This window comes from Ylistrum balloti, unplaced genomic scaffold, assembly GCF_031769215.1.
Source record: "Ylistrum balloti isolate Yb309-2 unplaced genomic scaffold, AGI_CSIRO_Ybal_v1 Utg370006, whole genome shotgun sequence".
NCBI lineage: Eukaryota > Metazoa > Mollusca > Bivalvia > Pectinida > Pectinidae > Ylistrum > Ylistrum balloti.
Genome location: NW_026782081.1, coordinates 1,164,444 through 1,177,280, shown reverse-complemented (window position 1 = coordinate 1,177,280; position 12,837 = coordinate 1,164,444). Strand labels below are relative to the sequence as shown.

At 34.6% G+C, this 12,837-nt stretch overlaps 1 protein-coding gene across 1 annotated transcript in view; it reads right to left on the bottom strand.

The window, feature by feature from the left end:
* The window catches only part of LOC132548157 (carbohydrate sulfotransferase 15-like), a 48,588-nt gene extending 36,172 nt beyond the window's left edge, over positions 1–12,416 (bottom strand). The window contains exon 1 of the mRNA XM_060211980.1: positions 12,412–12,416. Coding sequence (XP_060067963.1) covers positions 12,412–12,416 — 5 coding nt within the window. The remainder of the gene's footprint in view (positions 1–12,411) is intronic.
* Between the last annotated feature and the right edge of the window lie 421 nt (positions 12,417–12,837).

Sequence of the window (12,837 nt, the reverse complement as noted above, 5' to 3'; positions counted from 1 at the left end):
AACAGATATAAAACGAAAACAACGCAGAAATTACGTGTATATGTCATTTGATCGGTGCATGGAAATGACCACTGTCTATCATAAGTTGTTTTCGGACCGGTTTTTTGGGCGTTTAGGATGAGACAAATGGAAGTTCATAATCTGCTTTTACCATCATAGTTAAGATACATTAATAAAATAGAATACAATGTGTAGCTCATTAGGCGATACATGTAAGCTAAACGTAAATATCAAGTATACAGAGGATGACAAAATGGAACCAATTGATAGAGTACAGGTTAAACAAGCAATGACCTATCGGAGGAAGGCGAAACGGAATCCTTTGATAGAGTACAGGATGAACAAGCAATGACCTATCGGAGGAAGGCGAAACGGAATCCTTTGATAAAGTACAGGTTAAACAAGCAATGACCTATCGGAGGAAGGCGAAACGGAATCCTTTGATAAAGTAAAGGATGAACAAGCAATGACCTAACAATGTACAAGATTAAATGGCTAAATTGAATGAAGAGCACCAGTCTTAGATATTATACAAATATTCAGAATCCTCAATTTGATATATATATAAAAATCAATCACTTCAATGAATGTATATATTAGCAAGTGCATGAGAATATTGACGCAGTTTACGGACAAACAAATTATTGACTGTGTTGCGATTCACCTATTCTTGATCAGATCTCACCCAAACCATCGTTAAAATTAACAGCACAATGATAAAACAGAAGAAAATTGTACAAAAGACACACAAATGAATTGTACAATTTAGTACAAATTTTGACGATATACAGTAGAGCAAAACAATGAATTAAGCTGCACTATACAGAAAGGTGGTGAACCGTTGTATCAGAGGACCGATGAAGTAGCCCCACTTGACGGTTTTGATGATATGCACGACGTTACATTTTATTTCATTCCCCGAACCATCGACAGAATAAATAAATGTAATGAATATTTCCCTGTTTTCTCTAATCATTTCAACTCCAGTTAACATGACACTCATCGACTTCGAAAGGGAGATACTCATAGTGAGCTATAGGACGCCTGAGATGGCATGCGATATCTAACTGTAGCGGATGAAAGAGTTAAAAAGTGATAGTCAGGTGTCGACCAAAATTAGAGTGACATGATCTACGTAACACGTGAGGTGTCATCATCATTGGGCATTAACGACTATGAGCCTCATTTATGTACAGATTTCGAAAACTTTCAAAGGTCTTATTCATTTGATTGTCCTCAAAGTTATGATAGAACCATTACTTCATATCCTTCATGTAGGGAAAGTAAAATTGCTAGTACACAATCTACAAGAAATATCTCCAGATACTTTGCCCAAACATATTTCTAGTATTTTACGTTATAGCTAGCACTTGAAGGTATCATGACAAATCAGATCAATACGGGGAAGAGGAAGACATATCAGACATAATCAAATAACTGCTATATTACTATAATTAGATATGTAAAACTGCAACAGAAAGGTATCGGTTTACGTCACCCATTTCCATTTTATTTTCACTGAATCGTTGGTTGTGGAACTTCCATCTGCTAACGCCTCTCATATTTCACCAATTTTACGTGACACCAGACATTTTGAAAACATAAAAATAGAGATGATGCTACATATTGCAACGAAGAGCTAACAAATTGGCTTATCATATGTACCAAATTTGAACTAGATGAACTCAAGAGAAAGAAGTACTAGGTATTTTTAGCATGACTTCCAATAATGTTTTGCAAGCAATTTAGAGGACAAAACATCTTAATTGTACCCAATTTTAACGACACGTCGCACATGATCGCTAAAACATGCAGATGTGAGTTGCTTACGATCCACAGTATCAGGTAAAGGAGTGGTTCGCCTTTAAAGAAGAGATATTAATCATTTGAACATTAAGGATTGCCTTTGTCAACTGTTCTCGTTACTAATCGCCAACACTCACACGAACAAAGCACATTCTTGCGAAAGTTATGTTGGCTTGAACCCGTCAAAGGGACGTATGTTGAATTGCATATGAATAAAAGATTATAAAACATCACTATCGTGAACCATGAATATAAGTAAATATACTAGAGGAAATTCTATTTATTTTGTATATTTCTCGAATTTATTGTACTTCACAATACCAATGCGGTTTCAAATACCAACATATTAAGAGTTCCTAATAAAAAAATCTCTCGATCCAACTAACACATTACCATGTAACTGTGTCGGTAAGATACGAATATCCATACCGACAGATTTTAAACTTTTTTTTTTGGTATTATCGAGTCTTTTAAGAAGTTAACTCAAGGCATTATAGATTGTGTCAGATATCAGTTACCATATTAAATTTCAGCTTAAAACCACCATGCATCTACTAGAAAATATATAGAAGACAATATAATCGAGACAACACATTTACCTGATTTGGATATTCTCGTCATAAACACTATTTTCAGCAATAGGACACTGTTTTCAGCAATAGGACAATGTGGTATATTTAATTTCACTCCGATTTTCCCATCAATTAAAAATTGCAGATTGTTGAAATGTAACAATGTCCGTTTCTGTCCCATATAAGATAGCTGATGAATTATTATGTATTGTGTACATTCTGGACAGAGTGAGACATGTTTCTGCTTCATGCCGTATAGTAAAATGATGTTTTAAGAATCACATCTGGACCTAATGTTTGGTTAGAGAACATTAAACGTATTTTCCTTAGGTTGCATTATAGAAGAAAGTATCCAGCCCTGTATACATTTCCTACTTGCTATTCACAATCAATGTCAATCGTATGTTTACTACATGTAATACTTTGTTTACCTTAGAAAAAAGGTAAATTAATCTACATGAAGCTGGTTGTCACAGTATCAATACTAAATGAAAGTTGCATGTTAGGAAAAGTACAAAGGTCATTTACTTGATCCTTAGAACACTAGTTTTAATTACAAACGATGAAATGTTGTTGCAGTTTTACATGTAAATGTTGTGTGCACTGTTTGCTAGAGAATCGTCCAGGTTTTTTTTACATCTATATAAATGTATGTTACGTGTGTTTTACACCATTTATCCATTAACCAGCTAGTGAGCTTTAGTCTAGTGAGATCGCAACTCAGGCTAAATTTATACAAAAATATATCAGCTGCTTAATAATGTTCTTATTCTGTCTATACAAAGACTCTGACAACAGGCCAATAAATTGGTATTCAATAAAGTATTCACATTCTACTGGAATCGATATCAAGTAAGAATTCAGGGAAGGTTTTGCTTGATCTTGGTAAAAAAATTAGTTCTGTAAAAATGATACACACAAAATATCGTATCAACATGCTGATATTTATACCAATTCTTGTCAGTGTGCTACAATTGATCAGAAAAGTATCCTGGTATCTGAGGTACTTCGCGCCAATATCTCAATTTTCACAAAGATATCTTCATTTTGTGATAACATAATTAGTTTCTATTTCATATGAGGAAACCCGTCGGAGACTCGGTAAAATGATAGCTTCTGAGAAAAAAATATGAATATATTTATATGTGCGTATATATATATATATATATATAATGCATACCAGCATTCTTTCTGGGAACACAGTAATTATGAGTTTAGGTTCGTCTGAAGGCTTCCCTAGGCCATTGTCGTGTTCGTTTGAACGCTTCCTTGGGTCAATTGATATATAATGTTTCTTTTATACGGCCTTTTCAGACTACGATAACAGTAAGATGTTGTCGACGCTGCCAACAACATATCACGCGAACCGAATAATTGGCTACACCATGTCGGTGACGTGGTCATGACGGAGCAAGAGCTGGAACCATTATGGTAGTTTTTTTAGTCGTTCCGATAAGATTATATTACGGCACGTCGAATTGCATTGTTGTTTGTTGCCTGTTCGTCGATAAGACCGCTAGCTGGATAACGACAATGGTGTTGCAACTGAAAGGAACTGTCTGATGTTGCCGTCAACGTGGCCGTCAAGACAAAAACAATACGAGTGTCTCCAGCTAAATGCGCTCTAGTGATATTTAGTTGTTGATTACCATGTGAAAGGGAGTTTATGGACAAAATGAAATTGACTTCTGAACAAAACAGTTGTTTCCTAACTAATGTTCTCTTTAACGTGGTAATCAGCTTAAGAAGACAGAATAGAAGTGCGTTCATTTCAAACCTATTATCATGTTATTTGAATGTCAGAAGCGAAATCTACAGCTTAGTTGATTTTGTTCGAGCTGTGCATTTTCTTCAAGAATTATAAACGTTCCATTACTTTTCCGACTGCAAATGACAACAATTCGGCTATGGTTTCACACAGACTACTTTCCATCTTGTATTTCTAAGATTAATAACTAAGGCGAATATTGCATTTACCACCAGTCATCATAACATCACACTTTATCACTACAGCGGATTGCTAAAAAAACACAAGGCAGTTCGAACATGTCAACATAATCAAAATCCATACTCCAATTCAATAAAACTAGGGCAAAATATGAACAAATATAAGATTTACATGGATACTCCTGAAAAGGTACAAGAAGAATAATACTATGTGTTCCGGAATAGTAAGCGCCTTCTACTTTGTTCACTTGTTCACATAAACATGTCCTTGACAGTGAAATACTGCTTTCATATCAAATAATATAAAAATTATATCATTTATTGAAATCAAGGGCTACTGCACCATCTCGTAAATATTTTGACATTTCTTTCGAACATTTAGGATTTCCCCCAGTCGCCTACTAAGCTCCAAAATATACCTCTTAGCATCAGTGACGTGTCCTAGAAGGACGAAACAGCTGTATGGTTAATTTTTGTTTTGCTCTACTTTTTCTAACTCTTAATTCTTATCAAAATGTGCTATTCACGTTTGTGTCTTATGTACAATCGTTTCTGGAAGATAATGTGTCACATATGATCACTGACTTTCATTTAATCAGGTCTATGAAAAGACATAGAACGTTTAAAGATTACGTGTCACCTAGCATTATCACTTTGTATAAGATCGGTTTTGAAATGTGGTCAAGCTTAGGCGATTTGTTACCTCTGATAATAGAGCATATTTTTACTGTATTGTTTAAAACCTTCTGATGGGGGACTATTCGAAACTCTGTAATATTGGTGAAAACATAAATAATTCAAACAAATTCGACGTTTTAATCTCAATTAAAGCCGAACGCTTACTGAAACTGAACTTATAATAACTCACGATTAAACACATATAACTATCGTACCATTATGAAAACATGGTTCTTTTACACATTTCAAAAAGACTTCGAAACCAGCTGTAATAATTCATGTGTTGTTGACAGCCTTAAATTAAAACGTATTATACCCTCCTTGTTTTATCACTTGGAAAATGGTAGTGTTATAGCCATATGGCACTTCCTACTACAATATTCACATGCCTTAATCATCTCCTGTTCGAGGTGATATTAATTATTCAAGAATTTTTAATTCTGATGATTGGTTGTTTTACTTGATGAGCTCCTAAATCAATTATAATGTTGTCATATTCAGGATCAACTGCAGGATGATTAAATAACTTCGGAGAGTGCACATAACCTGTACAGCTACGGATGTGGCTGTCACGTATAATGTTCTTAAAAATCATTATTCGGACTTTTATTCTACTTAACTTTATATCTCTACCCATATAACAGAAATATTTTTTTGATTCGTCATATGGCACATTTTAATCTAAAATCCACGAAAATGATCACCAGTCTAGATTATTATTTGTGTTTTATTATGTTAATTTATCTATTTAGTGTTATAATATATATATAGTGATCAAAGAAATGGAAGGCACTCGGAATAACATCATCGTGGAACTATAAAACATCACTCACAGCAAGACCATTTATTATCATATGCTTATTTTCATAAAATATAACATCAGGTGTACTCCAAGAATCAGTCCTGGGACCATTATCATTGTTAGTTTTTATATGGATACATGGGCTTTATGATATTGTTCAAAGGCACGCATTTTAAAATTTAGTACTACAAAAGCGTTTAAACTTAAACCAGAAAGATAAAACCATGTCCTAGAATATAATGGCAAAAAAACATCGGAATTCCATCCTTCAAAATATACATATACAGGACATACAGAAAATATGGTATTAACTAATGAATTTCCAGAGTGATTGGATGGATATGTGACAGATATCAAAGTCATTTTAAACAAATATCTCACATTAGATGATCATAAAAACCATAACGTTCGTATTAAGTACGGTTTTCTCGATGAAGTGCAATTTTGAACTACGCCGGATGTGAAACTTGGTTTTGGAATTAATCAATATGAATACAATAACACCAAATGACCTCCTTTTAAGAATAAAGATACAAATAATTATCTATTGTTTTAAGTGGTTTCAGGTAAGAGCCTTCGGAGTTAAAAATGACACTTATTTGACAATATGCACTTTCATTATTACTGTGTGCAAATTAAAAATCACGGAATACTCAATAGTAATACAAACATCCATCACACGATATGTGATCCATTAACAGATGAAGTTTTTACCAGAGCAGTGCCGTACTGTCGGGCGTGAGAAAAGCTTAAACCCCAGATCGGTATCAGACGTGTTCATTACGCAACAACTGTTATCGGCATGTCGCTGGAAACACACTGCAACAATTAGCTGGCGCGTGAAAAAATGTAACATTATTACTAGAATAAAGAGTAACGCTTTCCATCATATCGGTGAAAGATGACATGACAAAGCTCCAAGTTAATGAAATAGTTCAGTTGAATCAATATACATACAGAACCTAGAAATATCGGCAATATGCTCCAATATTGGCACTGGATCCCAACAAACAAATGTTCGTTACATGCGTATTATTAGTATAAAACATTATCAATGAAATAATACAGCGCAGACAAGTAAATCCGCACCTTTTTAAAGACACAAAATATCACGTTACGTCACATAGATAGAAAATAAAACAAAGTTAATAACTATATATCGAGGACAATAGTTTTAGATCTCTCGATAATTCATTCGGTCGGTTGGAAGCCGAAGGTTCTTCAGAAGGAGCGAAAAACCATCTTAAGATGATGTTTAAATTCCGAGGTCAATCTCAGCACAAGGTCTGTGCGATAGTTATTGAGAGTATGGGTGTGAACACAGAACATTTTTTGTTCATTATCAAACTAAATAAGGGATTTGAAGTAAAGAAAGCAGGAATTTTATCCGACAGTGTTAAATAATATATATCTATATATAGTTAGAATAAGTGACATCGCTATTATTATTATTCAATTACTGTTGTTGTACTTTTATTTTACTTTATGTTTCCTATACTGACGAGTCATAGAAGGACGAGACATCTGTATGATGCAGTTTAATGTATTGTTTGGCCTTGATGAATCTTACTCTAAATTTGTATGTAACGGCGGTTTTCTCTTGTCTTTTGTACAATCCTCAACACGTTAAAATGATAAGTAAGGAATGTCTTCGAAATAAGCGATTTTTAATAGTGATCGGCTGAAATCAATAAGATTATATTCAAACATATATCAATATATTCAGAGAAACTGCACAAGAATGTGTTAACATGTACCAACATGAAGGTCTACCTGAGCATCGTTAGATTGGTATGAATGCAGATTGGAATGAATTCAAATTGATCGATACAGTCTATGAAAACCCTAAGAACAAATACAATGCGATACAATACAATAAGAGTGCATAGATATATGAAATCGGGATGGGTTAATAAAAGGCACAATTTATGATGAAAATGAATTTTCATGCCAATTAAACACAAAATATGTTATACAATATTAAACACGGTATCTTCATTTAGTGCGGCGCAATTGAATTCCCTAAGGGTTGGGGAGATCCCTTTAAACATAAAATGGACGTCATTTTATTTCTAAGTGGATATGATGATAGCTAAATTCACTTTAGAATTGTTTCAAGCTATCCAAGAAAAATATAAACTAGTAGGAAAGTCTTCAGAGAAATGAGATTTTGATTCTGAAGAAAATGTACAAGACTCACAAGTAAATAACACCTTTTAATACAAATTTAAAATCAGAAAGAACCGAGACAAATAATCAATTAAACTACACCATACAGATGTTTTGTCCTTCAAGGACTTGTCAATGATGTTAAGGGCCGAACGTTTGATACCCGCTAATTAACTTTATAAATTTATCATTACACCCCACACAAAGTTCTTCAGTCTCTTTTAGTAATCCGTTGTTAAAACAATCCAGAGTCAGGAGATAATTGGAACACCAATTAGCACAGACCTTCATGTTACTTAATAACAGGTACTAATTGCACCCATTTAATATCAGCCTCGCAAAAACGCAAATCCATGAACCTTCATACTCGCCTGAATTTAAAACAAAACCATTTCAAGTTTATTGGTTAAATCTTGTCTTATTTGAGAAAGCTGCCATGGTTTTCTGGTGACATTTTATACGTTTCGGGCATATCCATCAAAATGAACTGATACAGATGTAGCAACGCACAACGCACCAAAACATTCGGGCGCACATCACACACGCACGATACAGTATCGTGCGCACTACTATGCGATAGGATAGTACATTATGTGCGATGTGGTAAAAAATAAACGGAAATTCATGAAGTTATTACATAAAAGCTTCACGTGAACATTAAAATTTATCGGTGATTACAAAAGTCATTTTTAATTCGACAGTTTTCGAAATAACACTTGACCTGCTTTAATTAATCTGGTCAGCAAAGTTCAGAAAGTAGCGAGTAGCGGGGCCTCCGGCAACGAAAGTTTACCTGTATACGCGTATATACGTCACAGGTCCGGATCAGTACCGGGTTGGTCGCCCTTGTAACAAACACAGCATTTACGAATTACCTAAGCATATATGTTTTCTTTCCTAAATGAATGAGATATGAGAGTAGTACAGAAGTAATGAAAATAAAATGTTGATTTTTTTTGTTTTCTGACGGTATGAAAATTTAAATGAAAGAGACGTTCATTCAATGTTAACATATCTATTGTATATATAATGTGTGTCTGCGAACTAAGGGTGGTTACGTGTGGCTCATAGTAAACAAAACACTTAAAATCACGAGTGTATCTAACTATTCAGTGTGTATCTGATATATCTACAAGTGTCCAACCAATATAGTAACGGCTTAATTAGGAAATATATTCAGTTGTATTCTTATTCGTGTATTCTTTAGAGAATCAATAAACCCTATCCCACACTTATTTGTCAGTCATTTTAAATAAATTTATATCAATCACGATAGAATCGCACAACGTACCTTCAAATGTGCTATAGTTTATTTCGTCCAATTTTCCTATCGTGTGCACATCGTGCAGACATCATGAACACATCGCACATCGTGTAACATTTTGCGATCCCACAACTTTACATTAATAACCTCCAATAGTTAATTCCTTTAAATGGTCTACGATGGTGAAAACCATGTACATCTGTAACATCCCCTTTATTTAATGTTTGACGGTAACTCCCCTATAAAGCAGTATAGCGATGCCATGTCAGGAAGCTGAGAAGCGATCCATGGACAGGAAACTTTACCCTAATTGCTCTGGATTTGATGTGACGAACCTCCCTTGTGTTGTTCATTGAGGTAATAGATAACTACAGAGAAACACTGCATAAAAAATTCTTGGCTGTTCATGGGAATATGAATGTAAATGACAAGTAATGTAGGAAGAGAAGCATTGCTTTCGGATTTTACAATAATGGTGTATTGGAAATGAGCCGATCGTGTTTTCGATAATTGCAAAAGGACTTGAAACGTACATATGATTACTATTTTTATATGTCTACTACTACTACATGCACCTGCAGTAAAATCCAAAGTCTCGAGACATCTTCATAACTATTTTCAAAGCGACTTCGGAAAGACTGTCTTTAAATCAATAATAGTTGTCGTTCAAAGGGTTTACTTAACTTATGTATATCGGCCAATACGAAAAAGATAAACCATAAAAGGCTCAAGAGATTTAGGAAACTGAATTATAATCACCATCAAAATTAAAGGATCAAAAACGGTATAACTAACGTTATTTTAAAACATCAAATCACTGAGTGTTTTAATCCTTCTGCCATCTCCATGTCATATCTATGCAACACCTGGCTAGGTTACCGATGTATCAAACCAGTCCGTCATATTCATAAAACTGCATATAATTCATTCGAACAGTGGCACGGTTCAGAATATACGTATATACTTGCCGTTCTTTTGAAATAATTAGATAAATAAAACTGACAATAATTATTAAAGTATGGGGTAAGTGCACCTCCCCATCAAGATTTTGACTATTTTTCGATCACTTCGGTTTTTCAGCAGTCGCCGCCTATATTTTTTAATTAAGCCCACAGCATCACTGACGGGTCATAGAAGTACGAAACAGCTGTATGATGATTTTAATTCGTTAGTTGTCTCTACTGCAACTGATTCTAAATTAATATTGAACGATGAAATTCACTCATTAGTCTTTTCTACAATCTTTGTAAATGCTACACCATCACATATTGTATTTGAAGTATCGAGATAGGAAACACCACTCTTATCCTAGGCACATCTTCCGCACACCCGCATTATCTTATCGCGGAATAGCACAATTGTATCCCATAGTCGGACTGATTGGTAGCGACTGATCGATCTATACAGATTTCATCCATGTGCTAGTGATGGAATTTAGAACAGAATCCGTTTTAGAGACACTACCAGTGATTTGACAAGACCAATCAAAACACATCTGGGGCCTTCGTTAGTTGAGTATCTCTGATGTTCTGACATGTTCACACTTTGAATAAAATGATTTGCCCAGACTGTGAGATTGCTTGAGCGAGTGATGTGCCCAGGTTGCGACATCAGTTGAACGAGTGATCTGTCAAGGCTGCGAGATTACCTACATGTATGAACGTCAACGAGTTAAAGGACATGAAACTCTAATATAGAATACGTTTTTAAATACATTCCCTCGAAGCATATGTGATGGTATCTGATTTGTGTTTTAAGGGAGAAAAAAGGACCTGGAGAACATAATATATTGACATAAGTAGAATCGTTACTGCAGTTAAGTTACACACTACAATTACATTACTTGTGGAACGTCCTCTTGATTCATATATATTCCAGCAGGTACCTGCATATAGATTGGGTGTTGTAAAATTACCTAAAAAAGTGGAGGGGGGGGGGGGAGAGGTAATTATCAAGAAACATAATGGATGCTAAAAGTGATTACAGAGTGTAAGTATTGATAAACTCAACCATGACAGGTTACTCTTAAGTCTGGTCAACGCCCTGTTTTATCTCCCTGTTTTTAGTCAGTCTGGGATGGGGAGGGAGATCTGGATAGAGGGCAAAAATACTTTCAAGTGTATATTGCATACAGCTGTAAGTTGGTCTTTCCCTCACCATCATTATTGTCTAACACACTTTCAGACTTAACCATATATCATAACAGTCTTAATTCAATATATTCTTAATTGTGGAATAAAGGTGCCATGGGGGTGGGGTGGAATCAAAACTTCTGTTGGAACAAAAACGAAAGTTGATAAATTACACGATTAGTGGTTTGGTCACCGCTTCTTTCTCACAAACCGAAGGATGTGGTGGTTTAGGGTGGAAACATTTATATAATGAGGCTTCACAACAGATCAGATATAGTATATGCGATTGATTTCACAGAATATAGAATATCATATGTCATTCATTATCTCGCTTAATAAATCATCATCATTTATAGCTAGTTGATAAGATTGTACATGCACGGATTTCTGAAAAACTTGCCAAAATCCCAATATTGAAGGCCAAGGAATGATATCAGTATGTGTCTTTTTCCGTCAATATTATCAGTGTTTGAATTAATTACATTAATTTTCTCTCAACTTTTATCAATTTTAGATTCAAACAAAAAGGTATACTTACATGTATACACAGTATTGGCCTTTATGTCCTTGCTTCTTCTCTCCTCCTTATTTTCTGTTTTATTTTGTCAGCTACTTAATAACACACGACACAAAATACGTACTACAAATACAACGGAGTGGTTCATTCTCAGCATACTTATGTCTGTCGTCCTCGTGTTATCCGATGTTTGCTTGTAGGCGACAGAGTAGTTTACAACGGCAGGTAAAGTCATGCGTAACCGTTACTAACATTCACACTGATTAGTACTTACAAAGCCAACATAGATAGGTACACACGCATAATACCACTGAACCTAGACACTTTAAAATATTGAACGTACACATCACTTAAAGCGTGAATTTTTAATGTATCAGCATGACAGGAATCAACACGAGGTAAACATTGTGTTCTAAAACTGTGCAGAAAAACAAACCCACAGGGTACACTATCCAAATATTAGATGTACATGGTGTTGAAAATACTGTTGTATTCAGTCCACAAACATGAAATCACATACTTACCTCATGCTGACTTATTGAACCGTGACATAGAGACATAGATCAGTGAACATGCTGAATTCACAAGCAACACATATTATTCAGAAAGAGTTTTTACGGTACTGATGTAATGGAAATCACTTCTCATTGACCAATCTATTTTTCGATAAATCTGTCGGGTATCAAACGGACGATCTAGCTATGTCTTTTTATTTCATTTTGAATACTTATAGTTAATAGGATATGACAGTATTCATACGTAAATTGTTCACTGAATAAAGTAAAGAAAAATCTAATTAGCACTTAATGGAAGTACGTAACTAATTAGACTTGTAACGATGGGACAGTTTACCCTCAATACTTCTGCATCGATTTCTTAGCACTCGTATCGCGTTAAACACACAAACACAATGTAAATGAACTGTGTTCAGTGCTTTAAATATTAAGAAA